General features: G+C 49.5%; 1 protein-coding gene across 4 annotated transcripts in view; it reads left to right on the forward strand.

Moving 5' to 3' along the window:
* TMEM178B (transmembrane protein 178B) overlaps positions 1 to 13,977 on the forward strand; it is a 349,130-nt gene that overhangs the window by 102,023 nt on the left and 233,130 nt on the right. For all 4 annotated transcript variants that reach the window (XR_014266844.1, XM_082473133.1, XM_082473135.1 and 1 more), the window contains exon 2: positions 8,965 to 9,078. Coding sequence is in view for 3 of the 4 variants with exons in the window: in XM_082473133.1 (XP_082329259.1) it covers positions 8,965 to 9,078 (114 nt within the window). In the remaining variant the exon portion in view is untranslated. The remainder of the gene's footprint in view (positions 1 to 8,964; positions 9,079 to 13,977) is intronic.

The raw sequence follows: 13,977 nt of genomic DNA on the forward strand, positions 1-13,977 counted from the left end.
CTTCCACCACGACTAGGAGCTGTCTTCTGGCCAGCTCATTAGGGGAGCTCTGGAAGCAAACATTCTGTCCTGCTCTGATAAGAGCAGCAAAGTTTGTAGAAGCTGGAAGTCCCTGCACATGGAAAAGTTTTGCCTTGTTTCCGATAGAAAACCTTGGAGGGACTCTCTTTTTCTGAAGAGCTTGATTTTTCCCAGTTTCTCTTCACAAGTGGGTATAGTGCGGTGCTAGGGAGCGGGGTAGGTGGGTTTACATCCCACCTGTGCCGAGTAATAGCTCTGCGTTCTTGGGCAGGAGACCTCTCTAAGCCTCTATGTCCTCATCTGTGAAATGGGGATAGTAACAGAGCCTAACTTTTAGGATTAAATGAGATAATGTGTAGTAAAGTCCTTCGTACAGTACTTAACACATAGAAAGCATTCATTGAACATAAACGATTGTTAAAAGGAGTTACTGTTGACCCTTGAACAATGAAGGGGTTAGGTGTGGCCCCTCTGTGCAGTCGGAAATCCAAGTATAACTTATAGTCAGGGTATGCTATACGTGGTTCCTCTGTATCATCGATTCAACCAACCGTGGATCGTATAGTACTGTAGTCTTTACGATTGAAAAAATCTGTGAACAAGTGGACCCGTGCAGTTCAAACCCGTGTTGGTCAAGTGTCATTTGTACCATACTGAAAGCACCGTCTTGGCCGTCAGGAGTACAAAGATGAAAACCACAAGCTCCCCTATCCCAGAGCATTTACCACAGAGAGAAAGAGATGATTAATATACAAATAACTGTGTTACAATAGTAGCCAGCAGAAGTGTTGGAGGAGAGGGTGAGGGGTCAGAAATGGAGTGGGGTGGGTGGAGGGCTGGCATTTGGGAGCAGGGTTTTTAAGAATGCAACCCCTGTGTGCAAGTCAGGAGGGCCCCCTGAACATGGCTCCTAACAAGCGTTTATGAAACATTGAATGGAAAGGAATTAAATATTTAGGCGTCTGTCTGTGTGTTGCATACAAAACAACATTAAAAGGCCACGCCGATACCACAAACACAAAAAACAATGCACACCAAATGGAATGCGTTTGAAAGCATTAAAAATGAAACGTAGGTAACACTTTTCCTCAGTATGAAGAAAATAAAACATTCCTTCTCGCCAGGTCAGCAGCAGCGATAATCCTTGCAAATCCTTCGGCTCAGAACATCTGGAAGGAGCAGGACACGCTGAAGAGGAGATGGGCGGGCTGGGGAGGTTTCTCGCAATAAGCTTCTGCGAAGACCTGTCTGAGCTCCGGGAGCACTTGTAAACATAGCTGCCCTCGCCACCCTCCTCCCCTTCCTTCCGGGCTTGGGGACCTGGTCGTGATGGGTGTGGGAACCCTAGTCCCGTCTGCCCTCTTTGAACCCCTGGGACATCCCTGGTTTGCTTCCCTCCCCTTTCATCAGGGACATGGTTTTGCTTCTGATCTCAAACCTTTAACCCCCTAACCTCCATCCCCACTCTTGTGGCTGGCTAAAGAATCCAGCATTGATAATGCTAATCTGATAATGGCTTTCCTCATTTGCCAAAGGAGACTCTCTCTACTTCCTCTCCCTTCTAAGGTGTAATTTTAACTTTTTTTTTTTTTTTGAGAAAATGCCCTTTAAGGAGGGGATGAAGTCCAAGATTTAAAGCTTCAACCGGTTTCATCTTTTTTTTTTTTTTTTTTAAAAGGTTGGCTTTCAATTTTTTCCAGTGTGTTCTTTCTACCTTTGACTTAGTCTTTCCATTTATTAGGCCTCGGGCTAGAACAGTGGTTAAGAACCGCCAGCCTGGTGGGCGAGACAGATGTCAAAGTGAGACCGTGAGGGCTCACTCTGTAGCAGGCTGAGGCCAGGGCCGGTCCGCGGGACCGACCCCAGTGTCCTGGCCACTCTCACCGTTGTCACCGAGGAGGGACGAGCAGCAGACAACACATGGGTGATGTGCCTTCCTCCCTTTCTTCTTCATCAGTGGGTGTATCACGTTCCTCCACATACAAAGCACTGTGGCTGCAAAATAATCCTTGTTCCCAGTGAATCTCCAACCAGGCAGTGAATCATTACAGCTGTGGTGTCTGAAACCGCTGCGCTGACACCCAGACACTGGCTGTTCTCCCTGCTGGCTGAGTGGCTCCAGAGAAGGCCTTCATCTGTCTAAACTCTCTCTTCCTTCAGTCAAAGGGGGATATTACTGTAATATTTACCTCACAAGGCTGTTGTGAGGATGACGTGGGATAAAATGAGTGTCCAGCGTATGGAAGGCATTGAATCGATGTAATTTTTTTAAAGAAGGAGCTCTGGAATGAAGGAAACACGGGGACTCTCAGAAGTGGTCCAGTCATCCATCCCTGTGTCTTTAGGATGCTCGAACATCAAGAAGAAAAGAACATGAGGAACAAGGGAAGCTGAGAAGGAGCGGAACCTGCCTCAGCCCTGGGTGCTGATGGGACCCTTCACAGTAACCTCGGGATCAAGTTGCACCAACTTTTTTACTTCTTACCGTTCACACTTTTCAAACATATAAACCATTTGCACTACTCCCCCCTAGGTGGTTGTTCTTCAGCGTTTGGTCCCCCAAAGCAGAGCCCGAGACAGGGACTTTGGGGGAGTTGCCGGGAAGATGGAGAAGCCAATGGATGGCGCGGTGCCGAGCTGGTTCCTGCTGTGAGCGTCACTTTGGATCCCAGGGTCACTGTGCAGAGGGCACCTGGTGGCCATCCTCCAGTGGGTGGGGTGCTTGCACTCTGTCTCTCACGCCCTGGGTTGAGGGTCTCTCTTGTGAGTATTGACTCTCCTGCACCCTTGTGGGCTGCCCATTGAGGGCCAAGTGACCTGTGGGTTGCAGTGAGGCGGGAGACTTGCCAGGGACCTGACGTGGGTGCCGTCAGCATGCCCGGGAGCACTCACTGCAGCTGCGGCCGGAGTCCGAGGTGGGCCAGGAGCACCGAGAGCTATGGCTCTAGTCCTGCCCACAAAGGTCCCAGACTGACTTCAGGGCGTCGTGCAAACACGGCTCCCGGATGGGCATCTGAGCCTGGTGCTGCGTTGCTGGCGGCTCCCCGATGTGGCTACGGAGAGGAGGCCAGCACATACTTGGGGCCAACTACTTCCTTTACCTTGTATGATCAAAGGACAGACCCTGGTGTCTATTCCCCACTCATCCAGATAGGTATTGCCTGCCTGGCCCTGGGGGTAGAAACGCAAACAAGAGACCTGGTTTCTGGGTTTGAGGAGCTCACAGTTGAGCGATAGAAACTGCTCTTTGAATAAGAAAGGATTTGGGGTCAAAGGAGTCTGGGGAAGTCTACACGCCATACCTGTCCCCTTTAGGGGAGTTACGGTGTATATTGAGAACTCTTAAAGTCCCGCAGTAAGTAAACCTTTTAAACATTGTTTTTCCCAGTTTTTCCTAAATACGTTTGACCATCGCATACCCAGCTGGCATCACTCCACTTTTAAAGTGAGAGCTGGGGAGGGGGTCCCATGTTCTGGTTCTTTCTCAGGCCCACGCTGATCAGCACCAGATATGCTCGTGAAGTTGCAGGGTTGCCTTTACAGCACACCCTCCCCCCTCCCTCATGAGCTGCTGGGGTCCTCACGCCGTTCTCAGCCTCTTTTCTCTAGGGTCCCTCTGCTGCAGAGGGTCCTTCAGGAGGAAGGGGATTTCAGAATCTCATCCACACCTAGGCACTAGTGACTCAGAACTACCCTCTTTGGACTTACTTTAAAAGAGCTTTAAAAATAGGTACCTAAGAGAACAGTGTCTGACCCAAAGGAATGATTCTCTAATGCACGAATATAAGTACTGTGGCACCTGTTTAGGGAAGATAAGTTTAGATGGTGTGGGGATGGGTCCTAGCACTGCCTCTGAAATCACCCTGCCTAAGAAGGTTTCCACTTAATATACATAACTGTGGAGTAATAGACTCCTTCTACAGCTACTTAGGAAACCAGGTCTTGCTGATAGTAGATGCGCGTGAAAGGAATATCGCCTGCTGGTACCATTGTAGAGCATGACCAGAATCCAGAGTTCATTGTGTACGCTGTCTCTGCTGCCCCCCTCCAGTCTGTTTCCTCATATGCCCAGTGTACATCAGGGCTCTTGTGCTACCAGCCTCCTAGGGATATTGCATGTGAAATTTCTCTCTCTCCCTCTCCCCACCGCCTGCCTCTGTGTTTGTGTAGTGTGACATAGACGTTGGTTGCTGATATTATTTGTGGTTTTCTGTGGTCTTGCCCCCTTAGAGTAAGTAGTCTTAGGGCAGCAATTCATAATAACTGGTATTTATTGAGCACTTACTATGTGCAGGAAGTACATTAGTATTCAATATGAATTATTACACTCATGCCTTGGGTCTTGAAGGATGTGAAAGGCAGAAAAAGGATAGGAACCATCTCCCCCCGTTCCTTGTTCCCGGGTCTCCCTTCGCCACTGAGGACCTCGAGAGGTGGAGGTGGAGGAGAGGAGGAAGGTGCTAGCAGCGGACTAAGGGAAGCTGGAGTGAGGTTTTAGAAGGGGGGAGGGCCGGGGAGGTGTGAAAGGAAAGAGAAAGAAGGGGAGCGTGAGCTGGATGCTTGTGTTTGCCCCTTGGGTCCAGTCCCCACCTTCACCTGCTCTGTGCTCAGAGGCTGCCCCCCTGCACCAGGTGGGTTCAGGGAATGAGGGTAGGAGGAGTGAGAGGTTGGGTGCTTATTCCCTGCCCCTCACACAGGTTGGCTGTGACCCCCTGCCGAAGCCTGCATCACCTCTCCAGGTTCCGGTGAGGCTCCCCCCCTCTGCCTTTCCGGGTCCCGGTGTTACACCACATCCTTGTGTTGCCAGCCCCAGGGCCCTGCACCACCCTTGGCTGGTCTCTTTACACTCTGTGCTCAGCTTTGTGAGTTGTCCCTTTTGGAAACTCTCCTCGGTTACTTGGGTATCCTATCTCCCTGGGACCCTGACACGCAGATAGGAGGGTCCTCAGCTCAGAGGGCAGAGCATGGCTGAAGGTATAAAGTCCCAAGGGGCCCACAGGAGGGGCCACCCCTGCTGCCTCGCTGACCAGTTTTCTGGTCCCCCAGCTGAGGCTTCCGGAGCAGGAAGCTCATGTCTCTGGGCTGGAATGCAGGAGGTGGGGAAGGTCATGGGCTTCTCCGTTGCCTTCCAGGTTGCCCCTCTAACCCGTTCTTTGCAGGCGAATCTGTTTGTATTGGGAGGCCCACATTCTGGGCACACGAATTTGGTGCCCAGATGGCGCCTGAACTGACAAAAGCCCAGCACACTGACAGGACCTGCAGACACATGGGTAAATATTTTGCCTTTCTTCTTAGGCAATATTTGAGTCTTTCACATTTAATTGCTGTCATAGGCAGTATGCTTGCATCCTTGAGGCAAAGCAAATAGTGAGGGCCTCCGGTGGGGCTGCTGGGAAGTTCTCCAGCCAGGCTTCCTGGCCCGCTGCCCACGGTGCCTGTCCGTCAGCTTCTTGCTCTTGTCGAGTGTCAGGTGGCCTCTTCCCTCACTGGCTGGGTGGGCTGGGGGTGAGGGAGGCTCAGGGAGCCTGGAACCTGTGGCCACTTGTTGAGTATGTTTTGAGGCTGAGAGAACCTGGTCTTAGCCAGGAAATCAGGTACTTTTCTCAGACATGAGTGATAGGCACCAATCTAGCTCTTACCAGTGGGATCCTGTCTTGTGTCTCCCAAGCTGGGTCCAGGGAGGATTTTGTTTGATCTTGAAATCATGGAATGTAGGGTGGCTGCTAGTTTGCATGACATCTTTGTGCAAATTAGACAAAGGCAGCCTCTCTGACAGGGACATCCCCCGCATACCCCACCAGGGTGCATGTCTTGGCAAGCAGAGCAGCAGCTGGACTTCAGCACCTAGGCACCCTCGGGAGGTGCCCTTATGCAGTGCACAACCTGCTCAACTGTATATGTCCCAGGTAGTTGCTGATGATATTCATGTAAAAACCCTTTCTCCCCTACGTCTCCCTCTCTTCTTTCTTTTCCTCTTTATTCCACCCCAAAACCATTGACCTAGTTGTCCCTCGGATTACATTTACAAAGTGCAGTGAGAGGCTATTCCATGTTCATATGTGATTGACAAGCCTCTCCTTACGTTGTCCAGACAGGGAAGAGGTGTTTGCTGTAGAATCCCAGAGTTCTGCAACAATCACCTCCTTTTATTCATGACATTCTAATTTGCCTCAATTATTTTAATTCGTTGCATATAATAGAAGCAGTTGGATTCCTTGCCCACTGTGGTCTTATAAAGGGCGCCTTATATTATTCATTGCTTTCTTCAAAGCACGTGTTCTTGGTGCCCGCCCTGTGCTGGTGGCCAGGGAGATAAAGATGAATGAGTAAGACAAGTCCCTGCCCTTGAGAAACTCATCATCCAGTGGGGGAGTGAGGTGTGTAAATAGATAAATCACAGCCCATTGGTGTGCTGGCTGCAGCAGGACAAAGAGCATAGGGAGGGAGAAGGAGGGGACGTTGAATGCCTACTGCTGTGTGCCGTCCTAGATGCAGGAAGGCTTTGCCAAGGAGCTGGAGGTGTACCAGGTGAAAGAAAGGCAGGGAGGAGAGGAGGGACAGAGCCGTGAGCGGATAGGGCATTATCAGGGCAGGGTGGAGGCGAGGGGGGCGCCTGGCTGGAGCCTAGGGTGTGTAGTGGCTGGGGCCCAATGGGGGCTGGGACTTTCCGCCGGGAGTGTTGGGTTTATCCCGTGTGTGAAAGAGACTGCATTTTCTGGAGCGCAGTCCGAGCAGCGGTGCGGGGGGCGGCCTGGCTGGGGAGACTCCCATCAGACGATCCTGAGTTCTATTCCTGGCACTGGTACTCCCTTGGGCAAGTCACTTCATCTTCTTGAGCCTCCATTTTCTTATTCGTAAAATAGGGGTGATGAGCATCAGAACTCCTGCTTAACTGGGTTAGAGAAACGATTAGCAGGGCAGCGTTCATAACAGAGCGTCCCGCTGGTGGGACAAGTACAGAAGCCGCGAATAGGTTACCGCGAATAGGTTACCGGTGGCTGAAGGTGTGGCTCCTTCAACCCTCCCCGAGGCTGGACCGGACGCAGCAGCCCATCTGCTCGTCCCGGCTGCCTTGCACACATCTCTTCCACCTGCGCCAGGGCATGAGTAGAGTTGGAAACCACTGGTCTACAAGGCGCTTGGCAAGTCTCTCCTACCTAGTTAAGTCCTCAGTAAATTTGGCTGTTTGTTGGGATCAGTCATTGTTTTTGTGCAACTATGATAAAGGGAGTGGGGACAGAGAGGGCAGGCTGGATTCCAGGGACATTTCTGAGACAGAACTGACAAAATTTGGTGACCAGTTGGATGTCAAGGTGGGAGTGGCAACACTAGAGCTGGGAAGGCCTTGGGGACGCCTGTGGGACTTGTGATGTGGACTGGCTGGGAGGTGATGCTATTAATGGAAATTGTTACGGAAACGAGGTATGAATGTGGGTTGAAGAAGCGAGACTGTCTGGCAGACTACGTTTTCTAGAAGTATTAGCAACTTAGGGAAGAAGAAAGACAGAGGTGTGGGGGGATGTGGTCTGGGGGATGGTATGGCATGTGAGAGACTCAGGATGTTTGTAGGCTAAGGGGAAAAAGGCGGAGGAGTTGAGAAATTAAAAGAAAAATAGTGCGTAACGCTTTCCTCAAACTTTGCCCCTTTGGACAGCGTCTGTCCCACTGGAGGAGTGTCTGCCAATAATGGGCAGTGGGCGGTTGTCCAGATATGATTTACATTAAGGCGCTGTCTAAATTACTGCACTCCACCAATTGCCAGGTTCCCCGCTGACAGTGAGCCAGGGATCAGACAATTGAAACAGGTGCCACCACTTATAAATTGAAAATCAGTGGGGTGCAAAATGGATTACCACCAAAATCCATTCAGGTGCAAAACCAAATTTTAAAACCCCTAACCTTTAAAAATGACACCTTTCCTGATTGTTCACAACGCGCTGACACTGAGTTTTAGCATCCCCCAGATGAGCAGGTGTCAATGGAAGTGTCTGCAGGAGGCCAAGGACTCCTAATCATGCCTTCCTTTTGGAATTTGCAAACATGGCGGATTTATAAATTCATGCTTTGGCAATTCTGTTAGATTCTCGAAGGTGTCGGTTCTCAAACTAAAGTGTGCAACAGAAATCACCTGGAGGGCCTATTAAAATTCAGATTGCAGGCTTTACCTCCGGGTTCTTGATTTAGCAGGTCTGGGGTCAGGCCTGGGAAATGACATTTCTAGCAAGTTCCCAGAGGATGCTGATGCTGTGTTCCCAGGGCCACACTTGGAGGGCCTCTGCTGTAAGATGTGGGGCTATTTTGACAGTCTGACTAGCAAAGCATGCATTGATTGATAACAACTTCTCAGTAAAAGTCCTACTGGACCAGGTGTTGAGTATGTCAAGGGGCTTCAATTTTGTCCAAGAAATCTGAGAGGAGACTGGCTCAAGGAGATACAGATGGATTTGAGTGCTTTGTGTTCAGAGGTGAGGCTGGGTGGGGGGGGAGCAGGGGATAGAGAAAAGGCAAGAGGCCCCCTCTAGCTCAGCATTCCACAAGACAGCACGTACTACGTGATTAAGGCCGAGACCTGCTCTTCCGTGGGTGCAAACTCTAAACGTCTTTAGATGCCAGACTTCCTCCCTTGATATAAAAGTTGATTTTCTTAAGGTTAAACACACATGGCTACGACTTTCTTAACAAGCTGCTATCAGCCTAAACATTGACTCTTCCCACCTCTGAATGACGCCAGAGGTGTATTTCTCTATCTAAATCCATGGCGTTTGATTTCGTCCTACTCTGTTGCTCTTTTGGAGTCAAGGTTATTACCTTGTACATGTAAAATGTAGGTGTCGCCAGGCCCAATATGAAACAAGTCCCTTGGACAGAAAAATGGATCCTGGAGACTGCCCCAGACCTGGTTGCTGCCTCATTAACATTTGGTCTCCTGTCTCTCTTTGCCAGGAGAAATTGAGCGATGCACGTACATCAAATACCACTACTCCTCAGCCACCATCCCCAGGAACCTCACCTTCAACATCACGAAGACCATCCGCCAGGATGAGTGGCACGCCCTGCGTAAGTACACCTGAGTTTCTTTCTCTGGCTGTGACCTTTGGAGGGCGCGGAGACTGGATGCCCATCAGCAGCTCGGTCCGGATGGACAGATGCACCTCCGTGTGAGACCTGTGGACAGTCTCAGAACTTGGCGGCAGTCCTTAAAGTGTCGATGTCTGTGGGTCACAGTTGCCTCGGTTGGTTTTGATGGCATGGTAGCTTTTGAGGAGTTTGCTTCTACAATTAAAACAAAAAACAACCAGCAGTTAGAACGGTGATCAGTGGTCTTGCTTCGCCATCCTGGTAGGCATTTAAGATTTCACCTCTCTGACCAAACCAACTCCTGGGATTCAAGTCCAGTGTGTCTCCAAGTTGCTTGGGGTGTTACTGTGGCAACCTGCTAATCCCTCGTGTTGTCCTCTGTACGGGGTAAGACCTGCTGAGACCCGGTGGTGGTTGCAGGCAGCACGACACTGGGAATTTGCATGTCGGAGGGGTCACGAAGCGGGAGGGGCTGGTCCTCAACTTACAAGTTTCTGTTTCCCCTAGAATGACAGGCTTTGGGACCCATGTTCGCATGTGATTGCTCAGAGAAGGTCAGAATATCTGCCTCCATTGGTTAGGGAAATTCTTGGTCAGGGATTCTCAGAGACTTGAATTATGAGGAGAGGGTGACTTAATGAGCAGACAGAGTTGGTTGGTTATTTTTACCTTTCTGCTCCAGGGGGATCCACCTGCTTGTCTCTGTCGGGAAAGTTCTCCTTCATCACCAGCACTGCTTTTCATGTGAACACATTCTCCCTCTTAGTAAGCTCCACGCTGCCTCTGGTGCATTTGTCATTTCTTCCCGATTCTAGCTTTTTTCACATAATGTCACAAGATTAACTTTCAGTTTATGTTTATATGTGAAGGAGGCTCTTTTATTGTTTCTTGATAACAAGGATCCTGTAATTGGTAAACTTTGAAGAAGGTCAAAACCATCTTTTTTCTCTTTATTGTTGCCTCATTGTCTTTTGCATGCATGGGGCCCACCAGGTATGTTCCACATTTTGGTTTGGTTTTAATCAAATCACCATAGCTTGAAGTGGGGGTGGGGTGAGACAAGTAAAATTAAACAGAGCAATCATTCGTTGGTTTCAGGAAAAAGATTCTGACTAGGTGTCTGGATGAGTGTTACCTAATGCCAGTGGCCCAAAATGATGTAGGGCAGGTATGAGCAGATAGGAATGCATTAACCAAATGGTTTCCCCCCACTACAAGCTTTATCACTGCTGGAGACACGAACCAGAACCTGGGAACAGGGAGCTAATGTCCAATGGGCATCCTCAGGTGCTAGACATTGAGCTAAGCATACCACATACTTATTTAATTTTAATGTGAGATTTGCCTTAGGGACACTAGTAATCAGGGTTATTAATTTCCTTTTTGGAGGGAGACACGTAAAGAGCCAAGTATATAAATCCCTGACAATGACTGCTTATTTGTCAAGTTGCATTGGTCTAGGATAGTCACTTAATAGACACCTACAATGCATGTTCAAGATACATGACAAGCCTGGTAGAATAACCACTTAAATATAACTTAAGCAATGCAGTGGAGGGGAGGGGCATCATGGAATCTCAGAAGGAAGAAGTTGTCGGTATTTCGGCTTCAATTCAGATTCACTCAATTCAATCACAGTTACCGAGTTTTTCTGTGTACCAGGCACATGGTGGATACCGAGGCCACAGCGAGCTCCTTCAAAGACCTCATGTCTGGAGGTGGAGGAGGGTGGGTGGGGAGGAGTGGAGAGATACATTCACAAAGCAAATAATTACAAGGCAAAATGCACTAATTACAATATAGTATAATGCCTTTAAGCAGTTTTAAGGTAGTTTGTGAAAGTTTTTCAGCAAGAAGAATTATTCTAGCGTAAATTGCACAGGTGCGTTTCAAGGGCATCACTGAAAATATGTCACATGGTGTTAACGAAGGTAGAAAGGAGGCTAATGCTAAGCTTTATGGACCTTCTCTGAGCCCAGTGTCTCCCGGGTTCTTGTTCTGAAACTGGAGTGCCCTTAGGTTCTGCAAAATCGAGCGTGCAGCCTCTGCTGTGGTGAATGGGGGTGCTAACAGATCTATTTTTAACTGATAAAAGCCATCTCAGCGACTGATACATACAGAAGTTTTGGGCACCCCGTGTTGGGTGAAGTCGAGGCTCCCCGTTGGTGAGGGATTCATCTGCCTGTTTCACAAAGTGACCTGACAGGCTGTGAAGCAGGCGGAGAACGTTTGCCATTCCTGACATCGATGACAACTATTTTTAGCCAGAGAGCAGGCGAGCATGGGTCACACCGGAAGCTGCTGCTGAACGTAATTGGCAATGTTGGCACAATGGGGAAGTGTAGTAAATGTCAGTTTTAATTTTCAAAGGTCAGATATCGATGACATTAGGTGGGAAATGGGCACATAAGCCCCCTTTGAAATTAAGTAGAAACTGTCAAAGATTAGCAAACCCCAGTGATCAAGCTTTGGAAATTAAAAAAAAAATCAGACTCTGATTTCTTTACTTATTTGAGAGTCCTGTATTGTTTAGTACTGTCAGTGGGATCAAATAAATTCCTTTAATACTAGGTTGGTTATCGTTTTATAATTTCGCCATAATACCTTACATTCTGTAATTTTTCTCAGTAAGTAATTTTTGCCAAAGCAAAAAATTTGATTTTTTTTTTCCTCCTGAAATAACTTCTGGTAAATAATTTGGACTTTGGTTAAACTTAGGTTATACCTACATTTTCATCAAGAATTTGCATGTGGTCATCAAACACTGTTGTGGAAAAATTGTTTTTCAAATAAGAAAAGCACCGTTTGGTTTAAAACTATGCTGTGGGTTTTTTTTTTTTTAATTAATTAATTAATTTATTTTTGGCTGTGTCGGGTCTTCGTTTCGTGCGAGGGCTTTCTCCAGTTGCGGAGAGCGGGGGCCACTCTTCATCGCGGTGCGCGGGCCTCTCACTATCACAGCCTCTCTTGTCGCGGAGCACAGGCTCCAGACGCGCAGGCTCAGTAGTTGTGGCTCACGGGCTTAGTTGCTCCACGGCATGTGGGATCTTCCCAGACCAGGGCTTGAACCCGTGTCCCCTGCATTAGCAGGCAGATTCTCAACCACTGCGCCACCAGGGAAGCCCCTATGCTGTGGTTTTTGAACAGTTAATCCCACCAGTGGGAGGCTTAACTATTTGGCTGAGAGCTCATTCACCTTATGGTCCCATGAATAGCAGGTGAAAGAATAAAATTATCTGTAGGTCACTAGGTTTATAAATCCAAGTGTAAAGAGATAATAACCATGACTCTGGGGAGTAAAGGTCGGAGAATCAAATGTGTTTATGCGTGTGTGTGTGTGTTTAGGGTGGTCTCTGCTATGGAGGTTTGAATACTGAGTTGTCTGGGTGATTTGGTGACAAGGTTCTGAATCCGTCTTGGATGGTGATTGCCGATGAAGTGTTGGGTGTACCTGTTTCTCCTTCCCACCCTGGCAAGAGCTCCCCCAGAGAAGGCAGAACTTCTTCAATAGTTGGGACCGTGCCCTCAATCCACCCAGACCTGACTGTTTGCCTGGGGCAGCCCACCTTGACTTCCTCCCTGTCTGCTGCCTCCCATGAGATCGCAGTGACCCCAAGTGGCATCGGTCCGGGCTCCGTGGGCTCTGAGGGTGCGCTGCACTCCTGATCTGGACCCTCCTGCCACCTCCGGGGCTGGAGCAGGGTGGGTGAGTATCCCTGGGCCAGCGAGGATGGGGCAGTGGCTACAGGAGATGAGCTTGGCTAATGCCACTCTCGGGGTGGGTTGTCTGGTTTAATGTTTGGAATATGACAGAATCAGATTGGCAGTGGTCAGGGGAAGCAGGCTGGCAGTATGGTGACATCTTAAACGGTGCCACTAGAACACATCCCCACCGGCTTTTCGTGCTCTGAAGTTCAGGCTTGGGTTGCTGTGCTTGTTTGGAGAATTCTGTGTCCTTGTGCAACCTTCAGGAGCCCCTGAGGCCATCCCTAGGGATTGTGCCTTTGCTTTCACTGTCACTGGTGTCCCTTTGGAATGTGCTTTCAGCACAGCTGGGGGCCTGGATGCTGCCAGTGGCAGGGCAGGGGGTGGGGGAGGGGGGCCTGGGTGGCCTGTGCTAGGGAACCCTGGGCAGCCACGGTGCTGAGAAAGCAGGCTCTGGGAGATGATGTCGCTGAGATGTGGGTGCTTCTGCAAGGAGGAGCTGGCATGGAGTAGAGCTGGGCTTGGGGGGCTGCTCCAGTGACCGGGGCTGGGGGAACGGGTGGCAGGGGGCACAGCGGGGGGCTTGCCTGGGGGCTGCAGGGCAGGTACCCAGTGGAAGGTGTGAGAAGGGCAGCCCTTTCTCACCCCCTGGTCTCCGACTCTGCTTGTCAGGGACTCTGGGCAGCTGCTGACGAGTCTCCCCCAGGGTCCAAGCCCTGAGGCTCCGGAGTCGTGTGCTTGTGAGCTCAGATTCTCTCTTTCCACTTGGCGTTTTCAAGATGGAGGTTTCAGCTCACAGTTGATTGCCCCTGGCAGTGGGAATCAGGGAGTTGGGATTCCACTTTCCTGCAATCACATCCTCTCCGTTATCTTTCAGGAGGCTGAGAGCCAAGAAAGCTCGAGGTTTTTTTTTGTTTTTCTTTTAAAGCTTCCTTCTGTCAAGACTGAAAGTTCAGCTAATTAAATTGGATGGTCACACAGCACATTTCCAGCTGGCCAGGGAGGGAGGGAGAGATGATCTCCTCCCCCTGACACCACCCCCATCCTCCTGAGGGCTCGCTCCCCACCCCCAGTGACACACAAACACAGCCTCACACAGTAGCTTTGCAGAGTAGAATCAGAAGCAATATGATACGTAGTTAAAGAGGGAGGGGGAAGAGGAGGGAAAGGGCA

The sequence above is a fragment of the Balaenoptera physalus genome (assembly GCF_965194825.1).
Source record: "Balaenoptera physalus genome assembly, chromosome: 8".
In the NCBI taxonomy this organism is placed as follows: Eukaryota; Metazoa; Chordata; class Mammalia; order Artiodactyla; family Balaenopteridae; genus Balaenoptera; species Balaenoptera physalus.